Below are 26,306 nucleotides of genomic sequence, written 5' to 3'. Positions count from 1 at the left end.
TCTGGACTCAGCAGAACAATACCTAGCCTTTATTTCCCCTCATACTAGATCATTCACTGGAAAGTTCAGAAAACTCAGAGCCTGGTAAAACAGCAAGAAAGTCTGAGAGAAAGACTATTTCACAACCTCCCTGGCTCCTCAGGCAAAAAAGTATTAGAAATCTCAAGGACAAAATGCTTTTCCCGTAGGATTCTTAGCCCAGATTTTGTATAGTAAAGAAGCTGATACAGTTCTTACCCAATAACCATTCAGATATTAAGATACAGTAAGCATCTGAATATTTGGACGCTAATCCAAATTGAACTTGAACTCTGACCTTGCCACTAAAAGTGACTTTCAGCCACATAAAGTTCTGGTAATCCTAAGTGCTAACGAAGAGTAACGTTCTGAATCTGTAGCCAGACACTAAAGATGTGTTTTATTCCTTTAGGGAAAAAAAAAACCCAAACCTGAAACCAAATAAGTATCCACATTACTGGAACCCTAACGACCTTGTCACTTTGTTCTGGAATTCTCCTTCATTTTAATTTATGTCCATAAATTATATAAACCACATTCCAGTTTTAAAAAGGAACAAACCTCATAACCAGTATGAAAAGACATAAGCTCAACATGCCAAAGAATCTGTTTATTTCTGAATGAACATCTAATTTGTTTTAACTGAAATCAGTTGCCAAACTCCAGCTGATTTTAGGGGAAGTAGAATTATGATCATTGTGGAATTCCAACATAAACACATACTACACACACATCTGCATATATCCTTATGTGAAAATAACCTTGGGGTCATCAAAAATCAAGGACATGTCTTGCTCTCTAGGGCAAATCCAGAGCAAGAATTGAAATCAAACTTCTGGAGTCATTGCAAGATACCTCAAATGTTCTTCTTCCACATATCAGTGTTTCCAAGAGCAAAACATCGAGAAACTTGCAGAGCTTAACACTGGTCCGAAACTGTTTCCTCTTAAAACAATTCCAAATTGTTTCTGGAAGAATGTTTCATGAAGGGAGTTCAAATATAAAGTTGCAGCAGAAACCTGCTTTCCACGCAGGATTTGTCACCTCCACTTCCAGGATCCTGTGTGGCCCAACACAAAGACTTTTCCAGGCTCCTGTGTGGCCCAGCACAAAGACTTTTCCAGGCTCCCAGTTCTGCAAAGAGCCACTGAATATATTCACAAGGACCTGTGACCCAGAAAGTCCTGGGATTGCCAGCTACAAAGGTCCAGACTCCCAGGTCCTCCAAGGTTAGCAAGATCTTGGCTCAATTTCAGCCTGGACAAACACGAAGCCAGAAGTTTTGAAGCTCGTGGGAGCCATAGCATCCAAGTGCCAAGGTTTCTGGGTCAGCTTTGACTCCTAGGCACTCCAGCTCCTCCGCACCCTGGGATCTCAGGGAATCCAAGAACTGCGGCACAAAGCCAGCTCATCAGACTGGCTGTTTCTGAGCCAGGATTGCATTTCCCTTCACAGATAATTATGAATAATAATTCCTGATCAAACTGAAACCTAATTTTAAAATGTTGGAAAATTCTTGAAACTACCTGAATAATAGAGTGAGAACTGGAAATTTACCTGTGACAAATGATCAAAGGAAAAAACATATTAATGAGGAAATAAAACTATGCCAATAGAGGCACTTGAATAGATCATCTAATGTCAAGTTATAATAAATAAAAGGAGAACAAGGAAGAAAGAAACAAAGCAACTGGGTGGTGAAGAAAATGTTGAAAAGTAAAGGCAATCTCTGTATGTCCCTACAACTGAATAAACTTTCTGCTACAGTTTTCCATAAAAATATTTATATGAAGATTAGGGATGCAGTTGGTTATTTAACATCTAGAAATGGAAGTTTCTGCCACCAAATGAAAAAAATAGCCAAGCACTTTAAGAAAGGCAAATGGTCACAACTATTCCCTGCCTAAATTCTGAAGCGATTTTTACATTAAATGTAATTCAGAAATATACATTTTTGTACATTTATCAATTGGGAGAGTAACCCCATCATATTTGGGCTCAAATGGAGACTAAATAAGTACATGACAAGACTAGACAAGACAGAGACTAGACAAATACTAGACGAGAATCAAAATCCAGTTTGTTACTAAGTGTGTTGAAACCAAAATCTGGCTTAGAGTATCTGTGAGATATTTCTGATATCCACATTGTTAGGAGTTCAGAGACTACTGGTAAAAAGGAAATATATATTTGCTCTGTTCCTTAGGCACTTGCTCTTAGAGACAGCATGCCTATCTAGATGTAGCTTTGATTTGATTCCATATAGCTGCTGTCATGCTTGTTAAATGGGGGAACTATTTAAGAAAGAAGAAAAATGGTCAAAATCACTGTTAGTTTTACATCAGTAGTACCTTTGGTTGTTAAATTCTTAAAATTCAGAGACATAATGGAGAAGTATAATATCAGTGATCAACACACAAGATACTGTTTTCTAATTTACCCTTCATGGCTGTCATTTCTCCACATGGGAAATACAAGAAAAGTAATTCACACTGAATACCCTAACCCTGTAATATTTCAGCAGACAATTACATTAAAAGTATTGATACCAGTACAACTTTAATGATTTGTTAAGGAAATGACCAAAGACATGAGACATTTGGTTGAACTAAAAAGAAAGTATAAAGTGTTAATAGAATGACAGAATCACAGAGTCACAGAATGGTAGGGGTTGGAAGGGATCATCTAGTCCAACGGGGGGGTTGCAAAAGCAGGTTCACCTAGAGCAGGTTGGACAGGATTGCGTCCAGGCAGGTTTTGAATATCGCCAGAGAAGGAGGCTCCACAGCCTCTCTGGACAGCTTGTTCCAGTGCTCTGTCACCCTCAAAGTAAAGAAGTTTCTCCTCATTCTTGTGTTCCACCTTGTGCCCATTGCCCCTTGTCCTGTCTCTGGGCACTGCTGAAAAGAGTCTGGCCCCATCCTTTTGACACTCACCCTTTAGATACTTATAAGCATTGATAAGATCCCCTCTCAGTCTTCGCTTCTCCAGGATAAACAGATCCAGGTCTCTCAGCCTTTCTTCATAACAGAGGTACTCCATTCACTTGATCATAATAGAGTTCTTAATTGGTTAATGTTGAGACCAGCCTTATTTAATAGTGTTGTTCATGAGTTTGACACACACACAAAAAAACAGTTTCAATGCATTTTACTGGTGCCTAAACATTAGGACGTAATGTAGATGGACAAAACACTACTTTGAAACATCTGTCGGGAAGAAGTGGATGATGCTAAAATAAGAACATCATAGAACAGAGACCGTGATGTTGATGGGGTCGTGTGTCTGCTAGAAAAGGAATATGTCATCTTTATTAGCTGAAGTTTTCTAAAGAAAGAAATACATAGAGACAGGACTAATTTGTACAATTCTGAATGTCTACAATCAGATTATATAAACAAATGCAGAAAAGTGCTACTGTGCTGACTAGAAGCATGGAGAACTAAACTGGGAAAAAGTTAAAAGGGATCATCTTATTTTACTTAGAAAAAAAAAAAAGTATTATTGTTCCTTATAAAGTGACCTAACCTTCCTGCCTTTAAAATCTTGTTTCCTATTAATCTTCCAATTGTTCAGGATGTTCAGCAAAGGTGTTGAAGTTCAGTAGATGTTCATCTCTTCGTGCTATATAACCTCTTGATAGATGTGAAGAATAGGAAATTTAAAATTTAAATCATCCTTTTAATTCCTCCAAATCTGATAGATTGAGAATAGCATTTAATGACGAGAAAACTGTGCAAAACTTAAAGAATAATTTTGTTGCTAAGAGCTATACTTTGCCCTCAAAGCAACAGAGGTCAGTATTAGTATGATGGATACATAAAAGATAGTGAGTGCTTACATCAGAACTATTGTATGTCTCAGTTTTCACTGTCACCAGGTAAAAAATACATTTTTTCTAACAGGATAGTTAAACAGGACACTCTGCCAGATTATTTCTGATGACTTTAACGTTATGCCAACTTTTAACCAAATCAGACTGTGCTGAAGAGATTCCTTTTCACATTTGTGATATAGTCAACTAAAGTTATTTCTGAAGTCAATTTAAGTGGATTCTGTGACCATAAACAATAAACAAAATGTGATAAAAGGATTCTTCCAAAATATATAGCCTGTCATTCAAAACTACAGGTGTTTTGAGTCTCATTCAATATCTTTCTGCTACAGTGTTCATGAATTCCTAGATGGGACACAATTCTTTTTGTACCTTAGTCTTCAGGATAGTATGCTCAGCGAACACAGTTTGGGTATTTCTGGATCATAACTGGAAGGCAAAAAAAGATTGTACATATCTGAAAGGGTCTCTCATGCCAGAGCGATACTGAAGTCTGCCAAACTGTCTTTGGATCATGTGTTAACATAAGAGGGAGATATCACTTTTTCAGTCTCTCCCTGGTATGGTAAGTATTTGAAAGAAAAGTTGGTATCACCAGAAGTTAAACTACCTTTAGATGAAAGCTGATCTGAACTCTCAAAACCTCCTATGCTACTAGTGATTGTTGGTTCAGATTGTATTCGCCGCCCCCAGCCTCATTGTTCATCATAGTCTCTTGAACCGGGCAACCTAATTACCTTTGGGTGCCTTCATACAATGGAGTTTTCTAGCTGCCTTCACATAAGTCCTTCTGGGTGTTGCCGAAGCAAGGAGCCTTGCAGCTGCTATAAATCTCTTGGGCAACAAATGCAAAAATGCAAAACATAAGAGTAGAACCAAAATGAAAAACAAGCATGCGTTGAAGTTAGTGACAATTTAAATCAAGAATATGCTTGGAACCATATGTTCAAAATTGTGTGTACATACACAAAAGAAAACAATGCCTGTTCTGCGTGTAGTTACATTTTGTTGAACTCAGCGATGTTATACTGATCTACAGCCAACGTAAGCGGAAACAGAAGCGAGGCCAGTGGATATTCCAGTAAGTATAACAAGAAAGAGAGAGCATCTTAAGCCACTGAGAGAAACTAATCAAAATCAAATTAACATTAACGTTCCTTAGCCTTGATAACATAAAAAAGGATATTAAAACATCGATAATCCTACAAGTTCACAGAAAAGCTTCTTTTCCGTTGTGAGGAGTGTTTAGTGTTTGAGGTATTGACCTGGTCATTTATCTTTGAAGTCTTCTACAATTTTTCAGGCACAATAACGTTGTTCCTCAGAATTTTCTTATCTTTCCTTCCTACAGAAAATTTGATGTGTTCTCTGTCCAACAGTGGAGTAGTGTCTTTACTGCTGATATTCCTTACATTTTTACCAAATTTGTTTGTGCTTATGTATTTTAACAGTTCATTCCCTTACATGCTATGTAACAGTAATAACAGTGGCTTGACCTAACAAGCTAGCTCTTCCCAACTAAAAGACTTTTGAAAAAATTGTAAATCAAACAAAAGTATGCTATTCTAAATATTTATATGAACACAGCTTTTTTAAGACCTACAGTAGAAAACATGTGGAAACATATGAAGAGTCAGCTAATATTATGTACAGTATAGTAAACATGTTAATTTTGGGAGTATGCTCATAGTAGTAATATATAAAAACACACTGTTTTCCTTTATGTGTCTGAAAATTCACACAGTGTGGGTTTAAGCAAATACGTGGCCCATCAGATTTGCTCATAAAAACTCAATTAAATACCCATATTGTCATAGTTATTTGTTCTGCAATGAATGACATTTTGCCTGGGAACCAAGTAAAAAATATTTATCAAACAACACAAGAAGAGTGTTGACGAATTTGGTCCAAAACACTGTGTAGAGACAAATCCCTTTGAAAACAATCACACTTTGTAACCACTTTACAATGAACTCATCTCTGCTATTATTCCACTATCTCTGTTAGAGTTATGCTACCACCAGCTTGAAGCAAAGTGAATCCATTTGGTGGTTTTTGAGCTGAAAATAAGTCCTATTCACACGTTCAGTTTTGGCTTTCAGTTGTAAGAGGAAAAGCAGAAGCAGGTCTATTGACGGGATACACACGGGAAAGAAACAACTTCCCACCCAACTCTGCAGCCAGTGCCCAGACCTGTCCTGTGACTCTGCTGCAGGTCTGCAGGCCAGACTGGGACGTGAAGGTTTTGAATTTACTACAGCCTCTAGACTTCAAACAATGTATATTAAGCAGAAAACAAATAAAAACTTGCTTCAAAACTACTGTTAAACTGTGTGATTTTCCTACTGGTGATTAAACAAAGGGTTTCAATGTACATTCTTTATGTGAAATAATACAAGGTCTATACATTTAATCAATCATTTGGATAAGTTTCTAGTATGATTTATATGAGGTGGCACATGCTCTATATTTTACCTGTCATCACACTGAACCCCAGTGGAGAGTGATTTTGTTGCTAATAAATTATACAGGACATTGTAAGGCATTTTCAGCAAATTTCAGATTTTACTTTTAATTTTAAAAACTAGTGTTGTCAGATGTTTCCATACCTTCTCTACCACGATAGGAAGCAATGGGCTGTAACATAACAAGATCTTTTCAGTTCAGGAAAGGTCTTCACTTGCTAAGAAGAGGAAATATCTCTCTTGGTTTAACAACCACAAGAAGGTGTCAAATGGTTTGGTTTTCCCATGGGTGGTGTTGAGGATACATTGCTGCATAGCATCACTGCCCCTTTGCACATCAGGTTATGTGACCAGGGCTGGTCTCTTAAGAAAGAACAAACAAACAACAAAAAAAAAAAGGCCACTTCGGAGATAGAGTGAGAAAACAAAATAGTGTGTATGTGTGCAGGAGCTCTGGCCAGCTTATTTTTCATTCCAATAAAGCAGCCAAATCCATTGAGGCATGGGGTTTGATGCATTGAGAACAAGGTTTTGGGGCAAGCATGAGCATCCAGATGACTAGCTGATTTAAATCAACACCATTCCACCAATCTAGGTTGAGCAGTGTCAATTTACAGCAGCTATGAAATTAGCCCATCATTTAACTGCCACAAAAAATAAAATTTCTGTACACTAATGAGATTAATAACCTGAAAGACCAGTGCGTATTTACCTATCTGTATTAGTGTGAAAGATTCTGATAAATATCATACGAACACTGTAGCTGTCTCAAGTCATGGTTTTATTATTGGGTGTACTTAGAGTTTCCAAGTGTCTAAAGGTATGTCAGCTGCCATTGGTGTACCTTGGGTTTTCCACCGGATGAGAACAAAATTAATGCCGTCACTAAGCCTTCTGATTGCTATCTAGTGCTATTCATTGATGTCTGTAAAATGTGTTGAGATTCTGAATACAAAACGTTATAGAAGTATGAATAATTGTTGACATTCTTTGAAAAATGAATGCAAGACTATAAAGCAAGCATGAAGTCTCTGTCAGTATTAGAGAGAGCTATAAGAGATATATGCACTGAACTTATGGCACAAACACTTCTTTCCTAATGCCAGGAATTAAACCAGCAGAGTTTGATATGCAGTCTTGATTGCACTGAATTTACTTGAAGTTCTGCTTTTGACATCACTATAGCTAGGATTTCATCCTAGGTGCTTTATTTATATCTGAAAATGTAAATAAACTGTTGTTCATAATTTGAAACATAATCACTATAATATTTTCCTCTCCAGTTTGTCAGTAATTCTGTAAATTTGGTTGCAAGCTAAAAATCCTATAAATGTTTATTGCAATTGCATTTCACCTGTACTAGCAACGGGTGTGTTCCTGCTCCACTGCATGTTGTGTTTAATATACATTATGCAGTCATGATGAATTGTGAAGGACAAGTAGTTTTATTCTGATGTTTTTCTCTGTGCTCTGAAATTAAAATAAATATAAAAAAAAAATATTACTTGCTTCTAGGTGGTAATACTATAGCCTAACTTCTGGATTTAGAAATTGGGCAAACTATTTTCTTCCATTTGCAAACGAAATCTCAAAGGAAGGCAATAACAGTCAAATTTTGCTTGGAAAGTATGTCTTTAATAAACAATCACTTTGCAAAAAGCACTATACAAAAGAATCACAGACACCTGAATTTCTTCATTTGTTAGCAAAGATACCACAAGCTAAAAAATATGAACAGGTTAAAAATTGAAGAAAACAGAGAGGTCATTTATGGGGAGGGACACTCATGTTGTTCCTATATTTTTTGAATTTTATCTGGCCACCTCCACAATAAGACTTTTTGTCAGCATGTTGCAGTGTAAAAACACAAAGGTAAAATATACGTGGGGTTGGTGACTGGCATACAGTATGAAAAGGCATCATCGTCAGAAGATGCCAGAGAGATGACATATAGCCCTATCAGCCAAGTCATGCAGCTCCATCAAGTTCAGAAAAAAGAGCCCCTGGTTTTCAGATCCTTTCTGCAACATCCAGATATGCATTTCTAGCATATCGCTAAATAAAACAGTGGAATATTATCATGTGTTCAGCACAGATCTACTGTTTTGTTTTACAACATAATTGGTGTAAGAGCTTTTTCTTAAGCAGTTTGATGATTTCTTTTTCCTTTAGCATGAACTAAATTAGCCAGCTAAAAAATATTTTTCTTAATTAAACCAAAAAAAGCAGGGCAGTGGAAGAAAAGTTACAAATAGTTCTGTTTGAACTCAGACGTCTCTCGTTCAGAAGGGACAGTTTGCATGATCTTTTCTGTATCAACAACATTCCACATGCATATTCTCTCTATCTTCTTCAGGGGAAAAAAAAAAAAAGGAACTGCAGAAGCAACTGTTCCCAGATAAACAGGAGGATACCAATAGAGTGCATCCCTCTTCTAACATCTCCACTGTGCCTGTACATAGATATTACACTTAGACTTCTCCTTCACATCCCAAGATAATACTGGAACTTGATCCCACTTTCACTCAAGTCAGCCCTAAGGCAGTCACTTTGTAGCAGTCTGCTGATTTTCTCTTTATCAGCAGAAAAAAGCTTTCCAATGAGATTTCTTTCACTTTATGAAAAGCTCAGTTTTTTAAAATAAAAGGAAGATTAACTTATGAATAGACAGATAGATAAGAAAGAAACAGCACTGTTTAACCAAGACTTCTAACATTTTGGCTGAAAAGCACAGTGTTTTGGTTTGCAGATGTTGCCCTGTCATGTGACTACTTTTACCTGAGATCTCAAGCCCTCAGGTTGGGACGTCTGTAGTTAGGTTATGTCTGCCATGTAGCAATTCTGTCATACAAATATCTCATGGAAATATCAAAATAATCTGCAGAAAATGTCAACAAAACTGATTTTTCTATTTTAAAACATTGCAGAAAAAGAGGCCAAAACATTTCCTGGCTGGCTTCAGCAAAAGAAACACGAAAAACACAAAGTTCCCCTGAAAATACAGGGTAGACGGAATCCAAGATTAGGTTTAAATTAAGATAATCTGCCTGATGAGTTTGACTGCTCCTGTTTCAACAGGTATCTCCCTTCTTCTTTGGTATTTGGAGGGTCTGAAGAGAGGAATTTTGCCAATAGGCAAAGTTGCGTTTATGATCCTTTTGACGTGAACAAAAAAGGAAATGTTGAAAATGTCTTTATAAAATTGTTCTCATGAGACTTACATCCCACTTTCAGGCCTGAGGAGCACTGGGAGAAGGCTGTGGACATAATAAAAGCTGTGCACCGAATCGTATCCTCAAATGAACAAAAAAATCTGAGCTTGTCTGCTTCTCACAGACTGGGCTTGAGTCTTCTTTCAGCTGCAGCAGATTGACATTGGCATCACTCCACTGATGCTGTTGACATGATTTCTGACTGCCATTCCAGGTCTTTCTAAAAGTGGTCTTGTTTGTATTATACAGCCACCACTGCACACGGCATTAGCTGGTATCTTTCTAGGCATGCAGAGAAAAAAACTGTCTGGGGATAGAGACCATACTATCATCTCAGTTCTTGATGTGGTACCCCACAAATTTATGCTGACACAATGCAGCGATTGTGGAGCATATTGTGAGGAAGCACACCATCTGTTTGCTGCCTCTGCTTTTCTATAAATAACAGACTTCAGTCTCTGTGGGTGCCAGGCTAGCATTTTGCAACATACCCGTCCATCTCTTTAAAATTCCTCCTGACCATCTGGGAATTTCCTGTCCTGCCAAATAGCTTTTGTCCGGACAAAGCTGAGGTCTGTCTCTTACTGTTAAGAAATCCCCTTACGTTAGGGCAGAGATGTTTTGAAGTAGGTGAATCCAGACAGCCAATGCCAAAAAGTAGACCTGAAACTTCTGCCACCCCGAAAGTGCCAGGGGAAGGAGGAGGCAAGGGCTCAGCTTCAGCCGGGTGGGCCTGAGGTTGGGAAATGCCCTTTCCTGGACAGGAACTGCGCCCACATTTTTACTGCTGATTCACTGTGAGCAGCATCAGGGCAAGCTCCGCAGGAATTCGTTAGCATCACACTCTGGGTGAGAGTAGAGAGACTTTGTTTTCAGTTTCTAATCCTCTCAAGGCTATTTAATGATAATGGTTTGAGTTTGTGCAATGTGTTGAAAACCTCCTTGGGGTTCATGTTCCCATTGGAAATGACTGTTTTTTCTAGTCATACTTTTTGGTAAGGGCTCACTCTAGCAACACCTGGGAAACATGTGGTAGCAATACAAGACTAAGCCTGATCCACTCTGATAGAAAAAAACACCAAGCGACTCTGACTTAAAATGTGAAGCTGTCTCACAATATAACGCTTGTATTGCATTATGAGTAATATTCTAAAAATAATCTTGCTGCAGCTTTCTTATAGTCTTCCAGAAGGATTTTACTATGGAAGTGAAAACATGACAGCATTCAAAACCACACTGACATAACTCACACTGAGGTGTCATCTTGAAACCTAAGAAGAATGAAAATGAAAAATTTACCCTAAAACACATTTCCAGTTTTCCATCATGGTGAGTTATAGCCCAGAGAAGAGCACCAAGGCTAATTCTAGTGACAAAGGACCAAAGAGTTTTGACTGTAATTTCAGGAGCTCTGCATGATTTTGGCAGCAAAATAATGAATGAAAATGTTGAAGTATTTTTTAAAAATGCACAAAAAGGAAAAGGTTGGTATCAAGAATTCATGTTGCATCTTCATACCCGTAACAGTACAATAAAAAAAATTCAGTCTTGCTTAATTCTGTTTCTAGGAAATACCCCAGGGGATCAGTGGCCAAATTACTAGATGTTTCCAAGATGTGTAGGAGTGTTAAATTCTGGATCAAGGAACTTTTTTCCAGTTTGGTGGTTTGGTTTTGTTTTTTTTTTTTTTCCATTTCTAGGGTGCATAATGCTTTTTTTTTTTTTCAGGGAGCACTGGGAGGCATTAAGGTAGAAGGTAACAACTGCTGGTTTTTTTGGCTTATTGGTTCAGCATTAAAGAAATACAATCAGTAATCCTTTAGGAACTTAAATTCCAGACAAATTATTTTATTTCTGTCTGTGTTTTATTTTATAACTCTTTTTAACGTTGGTACATCCATTGCACTTTAAAAGTCAATACATAAATATGTTGTATAATCACTCGAATACATAATTTATTCACTTACTGTGTACATAACAATAATGAAATATTTTTATGTTTTTCAGACTTGTGGTGGCCAGTACAGCATGTGCCATCATGGTCATCCTACATCGTAAATGTACATACATAAAAAGGTATCTAAGGTCGTCCAATTCCCTAGGTGAACTGTGCAAGGAATTATAATTCACTTTTTTTTGATACTTTGAATTGTTGTGACGTTGTTCTCTATAGGAAGGCTTCTATAGGAAGTCTCTGGACATCTCATTCTCATCCACTTATCCAAAAGTATAAAGTATAAAGTAAATATGTGCTTGTTTAGAGTAACAGAACAATTCCCACTTGGTTCTACCTCCTGTTGAAGTCTACTGAAAAGTAGCTACGTGCTTCTCATAACACTCTCCAATGGTGAAAAGAAAACAATTTCTTTTATCGGGGTGAAGCTTGTAATGTATCATATGTTTTCTGGAAATTTCTGAATACCATCAACTCAAAATAGGACTGTGGCACTTGTGGGGTCAAGCACCTAGATCTTGCAAAATCTAAAGCTGGCAAATTTGGGCAAAAGCCTTTCTAGGTTTTCTGACTTCTAGCTCATCACAGGCTCTCCATGGTGCTTGGTCAATGCTAGTAAGTTATTTCTTCACTTAGTGGTCAAGTATATGCAGCAAATACAGCCATTACTTTTGAGTTTGTCATTGACAGTTGCAAGAGTGTTCCTGGTAAAAGAGTGATGTGCTGGTGACCGCCTGCACTGCCACACATGGTAACATTGCAGCCAGGGTCATCTGCATTTCAGGTACAATAACCAGCAAAATTTGGAGACTTCACGGTTTCCGCATTAAAACATGTTGCTGAATATCTTATGTGCATCACACTCCTCTATGGTTCTTAAATTTAGAAAGATAATTTTTCTATTCCTTTTTTTTTTTTAAAAAAAAAGTCTTATTTTAGAAAAAATCTTCCTCAGCTATCATGAGGGTTTTTTTTTCAGCAGACTGTTATACTACTGAAATACATAGTATTATGATCTTTATAGGGCCACACAGCCAGCAATAGTGCACAGCTACATTGTTTCAGGGCATTTTACTGAACATAGTGCTGTACACCAGAGTAATTTTTCAGACTTTTCTGTCACTGCAGGGCAACTTATCTTATTGTGTGTGCTTTAGTGACATGTTGATACCTTGGGCAGCACAAAAATTTACGGATTACAACAGCAACCTTCACCCTTCCTGTCAGAATTTTAATGAAAATCCTCTATCAACCTCAAATAGACAGACTTCTTGCTCTGGAGCACCACCCCCACCTCCCACCTTATATTTAGCCTTCCCCATCTTTCTCCAGGTCCTTTACACTTTCTCTGAGATGACCCTTTCCAAGAGGCAACAGTCCGCAGTTACAAACTCATCTTCAGTTTCCTTGGGAATTACCTGTCCCATAACTATTTTATGGAATTAAAAAATCATTAAAAAAGCACTGGAAAAAGCTACGTATATTCTTATTGCATTTACAGTTTACCCAACCCCAAACTCATCACAGATATTTCACATAGTTTACCCAAGCATTACACTGTGTCTTTAGAGCAGCGTTGTAAACATGCATTGATGTGCGAGTATTTTGCCAGTGAGGTGAGATGCAGAAACTCAGCTAATACCTTAGTTTCAGGGAAGTCAGGGGAGTGTGAAACAAAGTCAGCTTTCTCAGCAAAACTCAGCTAACGAGGATTTGAAATCACTCATTCAACAATATACTTCTCAGTTGCCGACAAAGCGTATCTTGGTCCAGTGGCTGGCACAATGGCTCATCAAGCAGATAAAACTATAAAAATGTATCTTTTACCAATGATTTTTTTAATTTATTCTGCTGTAATCATCCTTCATGTGTAATGATAACCCTTTGGTACTCGGCAAACTCCTCTTGCCTTGTGTTGCTCTGCAAATGTAGTTTTCTTGCTTATGCTTCCCTGCGTAAAATTCTGGTATTGGAACAGGTACAAATAATTCTTTAACAACTGACATGAAGGCAGAGGCCATAACAGTTGAGCTGTACGATGTCACAGAGGTAAACAATGTCACAGGAATATACAAAAGGGTATTTATTGCATCAGCCAGAATTCTTGGAAAAGCCAAGAGATCAAACTGGATCATTCAAGAAAAATGTGAAGAGAAACAACCTTAATCATCGCCTCTGTATTTAACAGGCTAAAGTGATAAAGAATTTTGCAGTCCATATCTCCTCTGCACAAAAATAGTAACACAGAAAAACTTTCTAGCAGAGCATTGATGGCCTTTCCCATTAACAGGATAGAAGTGACGCAGGAAAGATAGGTGGCCCTTGACCATTTATCTCTACTATGGTAAGTCACACACAGAGTGAAGTACGAAGTTTTAGCCAAGGAACAAAGAGGAATAGTTCGTTCAGGAAGAGATTAGGTCATCTCTTTGAGCAATTTTCCCTCTAAGCAGATCCTAAAAATTCCAGGCACAGCACCAAAGGCATCATGGTTTGGGGGCTGCCCGTTACTGTGTTGACTTGCTGATGTGGCCTAGAAGGCCACAGGAATTTCCTGATGAATTAAGACTGTAGAGGGTAAATATTTAACTATGACACAAATAAATATACTTAATACTTAAATGATAATGGCAGTGATCCTAAATCCTCATTTCTGCTACTTTTATCTACATATGAATGCCCAACTCTCAAAGACTCTAGCAGTCTTCATTGAGTCCTTCGGTGTGGAAGGAGACTTCAGAGAACCAGCTTGTATATAAAGTGTTTCTGTGAGATTTCAGAAATATCAAGTCATTTCTACACAGGTTTTGCATAGAAAATACTGTGTTTTAGGAGAACTAGTGATAGGGGTGATAGGGAGATAATTATCTGAAGATCCTTGCCTTCTTGAGACACAAACATGTGACTCAGAAGAGAGAAAAGAAAGGCATGTAAATGATCCTATTATTCACCCTCACTGTTACTGACACACTGAGATGAGGGGAGAGTTCTAAAGAAGAAATTCATTTAGTACAATTCTCTTTCCTGCAAGTTTTCTGCATGAGAACTAAAACTCCCAGAATATAATAATTGCTAAAGCTATTCAAAGCTGAATGTACAAGTGAAAATCGGCACATTTAAATGGAGCATTAGGTGGTTTAATTCAAATTCAAAATTCATTCAATACAATGTTTAGAAAAAAAAAATATAAAATCATAATTTAACAACTACATCATTTTTCCTAAATCTCCACTGTGGAAGACTGTATTTGCAGACAAGAGATTCAGAAAGAAAAATAAAGTTTTATAAGCATAGGCTGACAACTTTAAAACATTCATAAATAATACAATCCAAAGGGCAGGCAAGTCTAGCACAATCCTGAAGATAAATGTAAAAGCATCTCTAGAGATTGTACTAGGAGTGCTCCTTTGATTTTTGTGGGTATTTAAAATGTGTTCTGTGGATTTGGAGTGTATTAAAGGTCAAAAATTAAAATACATCTGAAAATAGTAAATTTACACATTGAGAAGCAGATTTTTTTCACCTACAGTCAGGTAGAACCCCACTTTGAAGGCTGGAGAGCCATTGATAGTGACTGAAAGTTTGTTGTAACATTTAAAATAGTGGGGAGGAGCACTCAAATGACACTAGTGTTTTTCGCTTTGAAACCCTGCAAGTTCCCTCTGCAGGCTTAGGCTGGTGCAGATCACAGATGAGGAAACTGAAAGCATGGCCTGCGGAACAGTGTTATCCCTAAAACAGAGGTTTTGTAACTTAGATAGTATCTTTCAAGAAAATCTTCTTGCACACAGAAAGCCTTTGAAGGAAGTTTAGACGTGAAAGAAGGCAGGATCAGTCTATAAATGGCATATCAGCCTGCGGCAGAAATAGTTTTTAGATTCAAAATTGATTGGCACCAATCTGATCATCTATGCTCTAGTGTGAAAGAAGCCACACTGTCTAAATGAGACAAATTACCTTCTAAGGTCGTCTGCTCATACTTCCAGTTTTCTCCCACAGTTCTGTAGTCTTAACTTAATTTCCTGCAGGGGACGCTTAGAGTTTATCCTATCTCTGGGGTAATCTCTCAAGCCTATTTGCCAGCTTGGTACAGAAGGAGGAGAAAGAATGCCAGTACCCGGATCCTCAGGCAGAACAGAGTCAGAAGGGAATTCTGCTAGCTGGAACAAGTGGATTCCAGTTGTTCCCATACATTCCTGTTGCAGAAGGAACGCCTGGTACATTATTTGCAACAAGACAACTAGACAAAGCATGACAAATGGCAAAATTTTATTCCAACAAATAAAAATTCCCAGAAGATTTGATGAAAAATTATAATCATATAGTTATGCCAAGTCCTATTAAAGAAGCAGATGCCATGTATGCGTAACGCAGAGTCAGGTTTGTCTTGCAACACATGCACATGTAAGGACAGATGGGATGGGGAGTACAGAGTTCCACTGTTTTTTCCAGAATATATGACAATTCGTGCTTCATATACATTCTGGAAAGGACAAAAGCAAAGGCATGCTTATAGTTTATCAGCAACATTGTACGAGTGCTTGTTCACACTGAATCAATTCATGTACAATAAACAAGGTTTCATCTTGCTACCAACTCTTCTAGTTTTTTTGAGCCAACAGGTTAATTCCAGGAGAACAACAGATTGACTGCAGGTAAGTAGGTATAAACATAAGAATGGATTTAAGACACAACACTTAGAAACAGATTTCCATGTAGCTTAACACCAAACACTCCAAAAATCTAAATGCATATGTGTGTGCATGTGCATGAATATACGTGTGCACACACTCACGCATCAGGGCGAGGTGTCCAAAGGAAACAAATTCTGCAGACTTCTTACAGAATTTTTGGTCAGTCAATTTTTACTTGTGGATCTTCAACCCAGATTTTCACACTGCAAGATCATATCTGCACTTTCAGCCTATTTCTCTCTCTTTTAAGACAGGAATAGTAACCCAGATTCTATGGCTGATGATGTACTACCATGTAACAGACATTTAAAGTACCTTTGCTAAATACACACCTACACCACCATAAAACTAGCATAATTCTCTAATTGTTATCCTTTTCTTACTGGATTTTTTAAATTTTTTTTTAATTATTATCTTTTTTTATTTCTGCACCTGCAACCTAGTCAAGGGAATATAAAAAATTTCTTTCAGATCCATGGCCTAGAATACTGATTTTCTATATCACTTCCTCTGAGAGATTATAAAATTTTCTTAATTCATTCTTTTTTGTTTGGTTGGTTTGTTTTAATTCTGAAAGAAAACCATTTTTAGAAATGTAGAATAGTGCAACTTGAGCATCTTTCCAGCTTACCCTATACCTGTCTTGCTTTGACTGTCTGTACCCATACGTTTGCTCAATGCTGAGCATAGCCCTGCTGCTGGGTCTTGTTTAGACAAGGAAGTTGCACCAGTTTGACTTGCATCAGTTTTAAACAGGGATAACTAAACTGGTACAAGATCCAGGGTAGACTTCTTATCCCAATTTAGGAGTGACTTACGCTGTTTTAGATTAATGTGATTCCAACTAAGGTAATGAAAAGCAAAGCTTGATCTTTGTGCAAGAACATTAATGAGAATGTAGTGCAAATGTGCAATAATTTATGGCATTTCTACATTACCCTTGCAAGTGAATATACACCACCCTGGTCTTTCATAACACTGTCTAAAATATGCACATGTGGTTACACAAGAATAACCTTGTGTTAAAGTACAGCTTGTTTCATAAGAAAATGAACCCTTCCTATGAAATATGAAACTATTTCAATTTCCTTTTCCTGATCAAACTTCAACCCTTTAACATGAGAGGAAGTCCTTATGCTACTGGGAAGACTTTTACACCAGGGCTGTTTATTCAAGACACTTGAGCTGCTGGTGCTGAAGATGAGGTTCACAGCACAGCTAAAACCATGATACTGGTTCTAGAAGGTCCTCATTTACTAGCGTTTCCTTCTTTGCATCTTATTGCAAATGTAGAGAAGAGGACTGAACTAAGCTGAATTGTAAATTGAGATGAATACAAACTGTTAAGAATCTTCACCTTTCTGGATATGCCTGTAATAAATCACACAAGTGATTTATTTGTCAAAGTTATTTATCAAAATATAAAGTTATTTATCAAAACACCAGTTTTGATAATGACAAGGTTATACAAAATGGCTGGTAACAACAGCTCTGAAAAAACAGCCATTCCTCACTGATCTTCCTGAGAATCCGTACAAGATTAAGCTACAGTCCTATTCAATTTAGGTGATTACAGGTTGGAGCAGTGGCTGCTCAACGGGTTTTAAGAACACTGCAATAATGAGGATCATTCTCACTGTTAGCAGGACTTATATAATCCATTCACTCACTGCAACCTGCAAAATATACTTGGCATTATAGAACAGTATTCATTGCATTTATCTACATATTTTTTATAAATTATTTTAGTTACTCATTTTAAAACTAATGATGTTCCAAAAGTTTTTTTAATCCACATAATTTTCTGTAGAAAATTTATCATACATAAACTGTTAATAGCACAAAATACCTTCTACCAGAAAGACTCCAAAAGCAACACAAAAAATAACATATTAAGCCTCCCAACAGCCTTGTGAAATTGAGTGGTAGTACTATATCTGTGTTAAAAAAGGGAAACAGGAATACTTAAAGTTTACGATTTCCTTGCAGTCACAAGGGAAGTCTATGCTACAGCCATGGACTGAAGTAAAGCTTAAATCCATACCACTTAATTGAAGCATTGAAATCAAGAAACGAGCTGCTCAGGGTTACCCTGGAGTCAATGAAGAGAAACAGAAACTTCCACAGGACAGCTGAGATGGCTAGCTCTTCCTCTGGGCTTGCTACTGTCTCTAGACACAGCGCTGAGAGAGTCCCCACAGCAAGGAAAAACCTATCTTGGGTATCTCTGGGTTTTGGCCAGAAGTTTGGGTGGGATGATGCAGGCCTGAAATACCCAACTCTATACTTTTCCCACATGGATTGTCTTTTTTTTTTCTTTTTTTTTTTTTTCCAAGGCACCCAGCACTGTGAAGTAGAGATTGCTTCCAAACCACAGAAGCAAATGGGAACGATGAGTTCTCAGCACCCTCAAAATGACACGCCATTTACTTTATATCAGTTTCATTTAGAAAAGGTCTCAGTGCTCCGAATGAGATCTCCCACTGGGCATGTTGGTTGGGCAGTTCTGATGACTAATAAATGTAATATTTTATTGTTACCAGAAAGTTCCTAATTACAGCTGTCATCACTGAAAATAAACACATTCAGGTTCTACTGCACATTATGATAAAGCCTTCTGTCCAAGCATGGGAAATATTTTTTTAAGTAATTTTCTACCAAATGTAGCAACATGTGAGACTGCTCTTCAGTCTACTTCTCTGATTCTTCTGCATCTTAAAAAAAAAATTGCCAAATAGGTTATCCCTTAATAATGTAAAGCTTTCAGGCATTTCCACATTTGAAGTCTTGCTTCTCTGTTGTGGGTACCTCAGAACATCCCAAGGGCTTCTGAAATTTTATTAATAAAGCTTTGAAATGCACCCATATTATTGGCTAAGAGATTTTTTAGAGGTAAATAAGGAATTTTGGTTTTACAGTCAAACATGAATTTTCTTAGAACCAGTTTGTTTCTATGAACTTATTTTCGCTCCTTAAATATATATACTTGCCCACTGAGGAGTACATGCTATATAAGTAATCGCACTAATTTGAATCCCATCATTTGTTTCACAGCTAGTTTGTGGGAACTGCACTTCAAATGTCACTAAGATGAGGGTCTGATTTGGATATGAAAATTAATTGAATCCAAAGCAAAAAGGAGCACCTAGAATAGTAAACAGCTTCTGGGTCTAGACAAGAAATCCAGGTTCAAGCTGGATGCCAAATAAGAAGCTAGTGGACAGTTTTGGATGAAGCACTCTCACTGTGTGCTTTTAGCCCTGGTCCACCTTGAAAAATGGAAAGCCATTCCTTACACAACCCTGTTAGCAATGCTCATAGAAGCAGAATGGTAGATTCCAAATCTAATAACCTGCTTTTATTTGCGGAAATTAACAGGAGTTCATCATGGATCTCCTGATTGCAGCTAACATACACAAATATTACATGGACTTTAGGGTTACTTGTTACATTACAAAATGCCCAGTGGGACATAATCATAAATAAAATGGAATTTTTACTGTTTCTTGTACTAGTTCAACTAGGGGAAAGTGGCTTCTTAATGTGACAAAATCTTACATGCACTATGGACATATCCATCTTTATATTAATAAAAATTTGCCTCACAGGATATTATGACAAGTCTTTAGATCTGTCCTCTTCAGTGCAGGCTCTGTCACACTTTCACACAGCTTCACAGCAAGAGTGACATGTAAGGAATTTTCCCATCTTCAGCAAACCATATAAAATCCAAGGTAAACTCCAGCCACGCCGCACACATAAGCATATCATTGCTACTTAATTGCAGTGGTAGGCGCTGGTAAAGACAGCAGAGACGGGCAGACTTCCAGTGAAGCCACAGCACTCAGTGACAGGTATCATTTTTTACAAAAGCCAGTTTCTTCTATATGATGACTAGTGCCCCTCAAAACCTGGGTTCCTTACGTGTTTAAAACCCAAGCGAGAACTTGTAACATTACTTCTGCAAAGTAAAGAATTCAACAGAGAGCACGAAGAATGCCATACATAGATAAATAATTTATTGAAACCATGGTAAGAATAAACTTTAGACTATCAAATGGCTTCAGATATCCCAGAAAAAAATGTTCATAATTTATTTCTTTAGTGACTGAATCCAGCTCATCGTTCTATACTTCTGTTAGAGCTGGTGACACCACAGGGACTTTGAAGGGAAAGGGAAACGAGTCGGAGCTTCTTTATTTGGTTTAAGTGTAGTGATGCCATCAATATTTCCAAAGAAAAGGAAAAAAAAAGATCTAAGTTTGGATACTGGCTGACCAGAATGATTGTGGTTCACTTTCAACTCAAACTTGTACGTCTGTGTTAGCTTCTTATAGTATACTATCGTTAAGCATTCATTGTAAACTTTAATAGTGTTTTGCTTAGGTAATGATCAGAAAAAAAAGAAAGAGTGGATCATGCAAAACTCACTTATCACTGTAATAACAATTATTACAACTATTTGAACTGAGGGGTAAGTATATGAAACACTCATCTACACAGCTATCCTGAATGTGTACTGAGTCTGTCGGTACCTTAAGTTCAGCAAGCTGACTAACAGAAAGTTCCCAAGCAAGACATGATGATAACATTTCATGTAACTCCTCTTTGGCAATACTTAGACACTGCAATTAAATACCAAACAGTATCACGTGTGCCAGTCAGTTACTGCAAGAAAGAAAATGTGATGAACTGTTTGTTTTGAACTATTAGTATAAACATATTGCAGAAATGAAACCCAAGCTTAAACAATGGGGAAAGTTATCCGGTATTAAAATAAACAGTTCTAGGAAAATCTCAAAAAATGTTTACCAAGTCATCTTCTTTCGAGCAGTTTCTGGGCAGAGCGTTTTGCCACGTCCCTGGTTTGCCAACCAATCCCGGTTATGCTGACTATAGATATGCAAATACTAATGGACAAGGCTGGGACTTAATTGCCTGTAATTGGGTCCCCAAGTAAGAGCATTTTTATCTGCAAGCAAGCTTGTAGGTCATCAAAGAAGCATGTTTGGTTTTAAGCATAGAAATATTGCCTTTTTTTTTTTTTTAAAGACTGCTTGTTTTTATTCTAGAAGTCTGACAGTTTAGACATCAAGGAAAAACATTTTTAAATTAAATTAAATACTACAGAGTTAAGCAAACCATAATTCTTACAAATGTTCTTAATAAATACTCTTTCAATATTGGAGGTTAGCATTTGTGCTGAGAAAATAATTCACCCTGCCAAACATTGCCTATGTACAATTTTAATGAAAGTTATATATATTATCTGAAGTAATAAACATATTTCCTTTAGGTAAGTCAGAATATATCTCAAATTCTTAAACATTATTTCTTATTATAACTGTTCACTTCCAGTCATAGATCTATAACCATTAATTTTTCTTTACTTTGTTCACAGCAGGTGCATTGTAAAATGCTGTTTAGTGCAGCAGCAGTTATATCTGATATTAAATATCTAGGGGGGAAATAAATGCAGAGTATAAAAATGAGATGTGAGATATCTACATAATATATTCATCATACTTAAGCATTATGCTTGTTTTGAAAGGAAATGAGTTATGGCTGAGATCCTTTGTAATGGCAACAACAACAAAGCAAATTCAGTATTCAGAGATGCTATAATGCAGCTGCATCAGCCTCATTTGTTCAGCGTGAGCCATACTCCATCACACAGAGAAACGGGTCTTTTCATTCCAGGGAAAACTGACACATGGGGATACGTGCAAAATCCCAGTTTTATGTAAACCCCTGGGAGCAGAGGGTTGGGGGCTGGGAAGGAAAGGAGGAGGGGGGTGGTTCTGCCCATAGCCAGTTTTGCAATCACTGCAGAAGAAAACAGTCCTCAAATATAAACCTCTTTCATTGGGCTGCCTACCTGTTTAATCACTTCCCTCCAAAGTGTGAGAGGACTAACACTAACTCAGACATCCACACTCCAGAGACTCATATTTCTTCATGTTCAGCTCACAGTGAAACAGTGATCTTAGTTCAGTCTCTAGTGGACAAACCCAGAATAAGTAAGGTCTTATAAGCATGATTCAGCAGGCAATTTGCTCAAGTAAAATCATGTGTGCATAAACACAGATAACAACTTTCCCCTTTTTAGTGCTTGCCTCAGCCTCCCAAGGTACAGTAAAATAATTTCTTAAGAAATGCTTTCCTCTACAAAAGACATCCCCTCGTTTCCAGCTTTATATTCCCCAAAGCAGACCAAGATATTAAAAAATGAGGAAAGTAGTCTAAAAAGGAAATGCTTGGTTATATTTTCTTTGATAGTCACATGTTTACTGGACAGAGTCTTTTCTCTCTTGCTAGAGCCAGATATGCAAAGAGCACAATTAATTTAAGAGATCGGGAAATTTTCCCTAAAGATTTTAGTAGGGCTAGGGGGATGGGGACAGCTGTATATGCTTTTTAACATATTTCTGTCTTGTATACTGTCTGGATGAAATAAAACTTGGCAATGAGATAGGCAACATAACTGTGCTAACATGAAGTTTTAGTGCACCTAGTAGAGTCTTCACTAAATTTTTATTGATGTTCATTCTTACTATGAACTTCTGCTACAGTTAAATCATGTATCTCTCAAATGGGTACATACAGAAGTATTCTTGTGCCATCGTACGTGACTAGTTGCATCACTCAATTGCTCAGTTTTCTAAGTTTTGCCAGATCAATATGCCAGTGTGAGAATGGGAATATTACAAATAACTATATACAAAGACTGTTTATTTATTTATTTTTACTGGTCAGCTATCCCAAGGCATTTTCATTACCAAGGCATGGACAAGATCCTGCAAGGTATGTAATTTTACAAGTGAGTAATCCTGTTAAGGTGAATAAGACTGCTCATATGGGTGAAATTATTCACATATTTAAGTCTTTTCAGGCCCAAACTTCAGCTCATGCATAAAATATTGAAAAGTTCATTAGAAGTTTAGAGCTATTGCACAAATTCTTAAAAATAATTACTTCTGCTAAGTCACTGCAACACCTTCAAACCCATTTTTTCCTTTTTATGAAAGAATGCATATATACACACACAAATTAAAACAGGCTGTTTCAAGTCCAGTGTAATCTATACAGTTAAAAAATTGTACTGTTTTAGGAGTGTGACTGCCTATATACTTTCTTTTTTCTTTCCAGCAATTAGCAGTGTAATAGTATTACAGGATCTACTTACAAAGGAACAATTATATTCTCAACCCAGTGCCTTTAAATGCTGCTTTTTTAAATGCTCCCTTTTGCTGTCAGAGTAACAGGTATCCTGCGTGGCATCTGATCTGAAGCTGTGAACTGTAAGTAGAGTTTATAGGAATACTTAGTAAGTTCTGTCATTAGACTCTCTGGAGGATTTTTGTGTTCTCTGGCTCACAAACATCCATGGTCTCTAGAGAAAAAGCTTTAAGAAGTTGCATCTTTCAGTAACGTGAAGAAAATTCTGCTCCCAAGAGCAATGTCACTAAGAAGAGTGCTCTCTGGATGAAACATTTCTCCCCGACACAGCCACGAACTAGATCAATCCTTATTACCTCAGTTCTCATAGAAACTAATGAAAACTTTGAACAGCATAAACATCACCAAAAAAATCCATTTAGTGAGAAATGAAAAAAAGAAACACTTACTTTTTGCAGCCACTGAGTGTAATTTTCCATCACATGTTCCAGATGTTGCAGTTTCTGGGAAGAGAAATCCTGTTCCACGTGAGGAGCATCTCTCTGAAGAGCATTTGTGTTGTACTGGTCTGTCGTGCTTTCACGACAGTTCCCGTCCTGTTCTGGCAGAATGAAAGTATAGGTGCACTGCCCATGCTGAATCCGGTTAAATCTTCTCCCACTGGCTTCTGGACCCCGACGCTGGTTATTACAGCCTATATGAGCAAGAATCGCTGCCAGGAAAGCAAAGGAAAGGAAAATTGACATGTTATTACTACTTTCCTTTCCTACTTTACGAAAAACTTTTTCTTCCTCTTTCTGTAAATTTGTTCTTAATTTCCCTTAAAGTCTTAGGAAAAAAGACTGGAGAAGCGCACTTTAGTACTCGAGCTTGGATAAACTTATTCTTTTAATTTCACTATGAGGATAGTTTTCTTAGTTAAAATTGGGGATATTTATTGCATAGTAGTTAAGATTTATTGTTTCCTCTCTGTTACAGTCCAGCATGTAGCCTGCTTTAGTCAGCTGCATATGCATATCCCAGTCTCTTTCCCCTACACTATCTGCTGCAGAACTGCTATTTTCTCTCAGACTTCAGTGAGTTTTATTAAGGTTGCACTTTCAAGCCAAGCTGGAAGCAAGCAGCCTTTCACAAGATGACTTGACAGGAATGCGTGTATGAGTGCGCCCCTATGCTAAGGATGGCTGATGGCTCGGTACAGAGGGATCATCTTACAAATTGGCTGGATGCATGACCTCAATCATGCATGGCTTTCCAGCCCCTATTCCATACAACTGCTAAGGGCTTTTGACGAATTCACGTAAGTTTAATAAGTAAGGCAGTCCACCTTAATACACTTCATATGTTCACACTGACCTATTAAAATGTAGATAAAGTGTAGAAGTTTGTTGTAATCCCTCTGTAAATATACAAAGCACTGAAATTAAAAATACTTTCAGTTTTGCGCTGCTCAGTATCTATTAAAGAATTCTAAGTCAGGCGAATGAGACTTATGGGAAAAAAGTTCCGTTTAACCCTCACATGCTTCAGCTACTTTGCTAACAGTTGTGTTTCTTTAGCAGAGTTTGCAGAGAGTTTTTTTTACAGCATATAATGAAATTAAGTTTGCCAAATAGTAATGGGAAATGGCAGTTCAGAAGGATAATAATTTTTTTATGTTTGGCGTCTAAGCTAAGGTAAATAATTATAAAACAGTGAGGGATGGTGGCTGAGCTATTCCAGATTGTCTTATGTACTACTGTGTAGTTTTTACATGCAAAACTTTTCTTCAAATTTGCAAGTCTGTATGAGCTATATAGATACCTCTCGTTATGCGTAGAAACTTTCTTGGGTGCAACTTTGTCAGAAAAAAAATTGTGGTAACTTTTTAAGAAACTATCTTATATTTAAATAACGCCTTTGGTATTTGCTGCAGTCAAATTGAAAATGCACAGATTAGAAACAGGATTGGAATATTCCTGAAATACAGAGTAATTTGCATCTGAGTTCCTGCTCCAGTATTTGTTGTTGTTACATAAATATCAGCCAACACTTGTGCAGACCACTTTGCATCATTTTTCCCATGAAACTAAGTATTCTTCTAAATGGCAATAGCGTATCATTATAAAAACAACCTGCAAGGTTTTTACCCACTAGGAAACTTACCTGCAAGAATACTGAGTGCAAACACCTTCAGTGCTCATGCAATGGCCACCTGTATCACAGCTACAATTTCATTCTAAAAGAACTGCCTGGAATATTTAGCCATGTATCTGACCTACTCCTGAGGAAGCTATTCCTACTCAAAACTGGGGGTGGAGGATTTTCATCTTGCATCTGGAAAGAAACCGCTTCATTTGAACCAATAAGAAATATCCCTGTATTAATATGGAGAAATGATTAAGTCTCATCTTGCTTTAAAATGCCTGTGTGTCCAATATAGAGAGAGAAAAAAAGCAAAGAACACGAAGCAAAGAGCAAAGTGTCAATGCTGCTGTTGTTTTCAGCAAAATCAGAATATCCTTCCATCTCTGAACTGTTCAGCCCACCTTTGCACTGTTTTCTTTTTCTACCTCTGAAAAGCAGCTTCTTACAGGTTGCTTTCTTGCTTTCATACAGCATTTCTCATAATTCTCCATCATCACCAGAACTAGTTCTGCTGAGGTTTATTACACTGTTTTTGCAGTCATTGTAAAAAGTAACTGCAAGATATTTGCTCACATAAGATCAGAGAGCTTCAGTCTGGAAGAAGGCTGTAGGATCAGACGCTGAGAAGAAGGGTTATCATAAAACCAGCTATTCCTTATGAGGCGAAGCAAAAATACCAAGAGCTCTAACATGGTAACAATACTTGCTTTTTTTAAAAGTAAAAAGAGAACTTTATGAAAGGGCCTCAGAGCAGCTAAAAGGGCAACAGCAAAGGTGGGTGTACAAAGGTTTCCTAGATTTTCAGTTCATATTTTAAAATGC

The 26,306-nt window shown here is 37.3% G+C and overlaps 1 protein-coding gene across 1 annotated transcript in view; it reads right to left on the bottom strand.

Moving 5' to 3' along the window:
* The window catches only part of ANGPT1 (angiopoietin 1), a 163,664-nt gene extending 139,561 nt beyond the window's left edge, over nt 1-24,103 (bottom strand). Inside the window, exon 1 of the mRNA XM_009891800.1 lies at nt 23,807-24,103. Coding sequence (XP_009890102.1) covers nt 23,807-24,103 — 297 coding nt within the window. The remainder of the gene's footprint in view (nt 1-23,806) is intronic.
* Between the last annotated feature and the right edge of the window lie 2,203 nt (nt 24,104-26,306).

Source organism: Charadrius vociferus, unplaced genomic scaffold, assembly GCF_000708025.1.
Source record: "Charadrius vociferus isolate BGI_N301 unplaced genomic scaffold, ASM70802v2 scaffold15, whole genome shotgun sequence".
Taxonomy (NCBI): Eukaryota; Metazoa; Chordata; class Aves; order Charadriiformes; family Charadriidae; genus Charadrius; species Charadrius vociferus.
The sequence above is the reverse complement of the archived record's forward strand: the minus strand, read 5'-3'. Positions and strand labels throughout refer to the sequence as shown.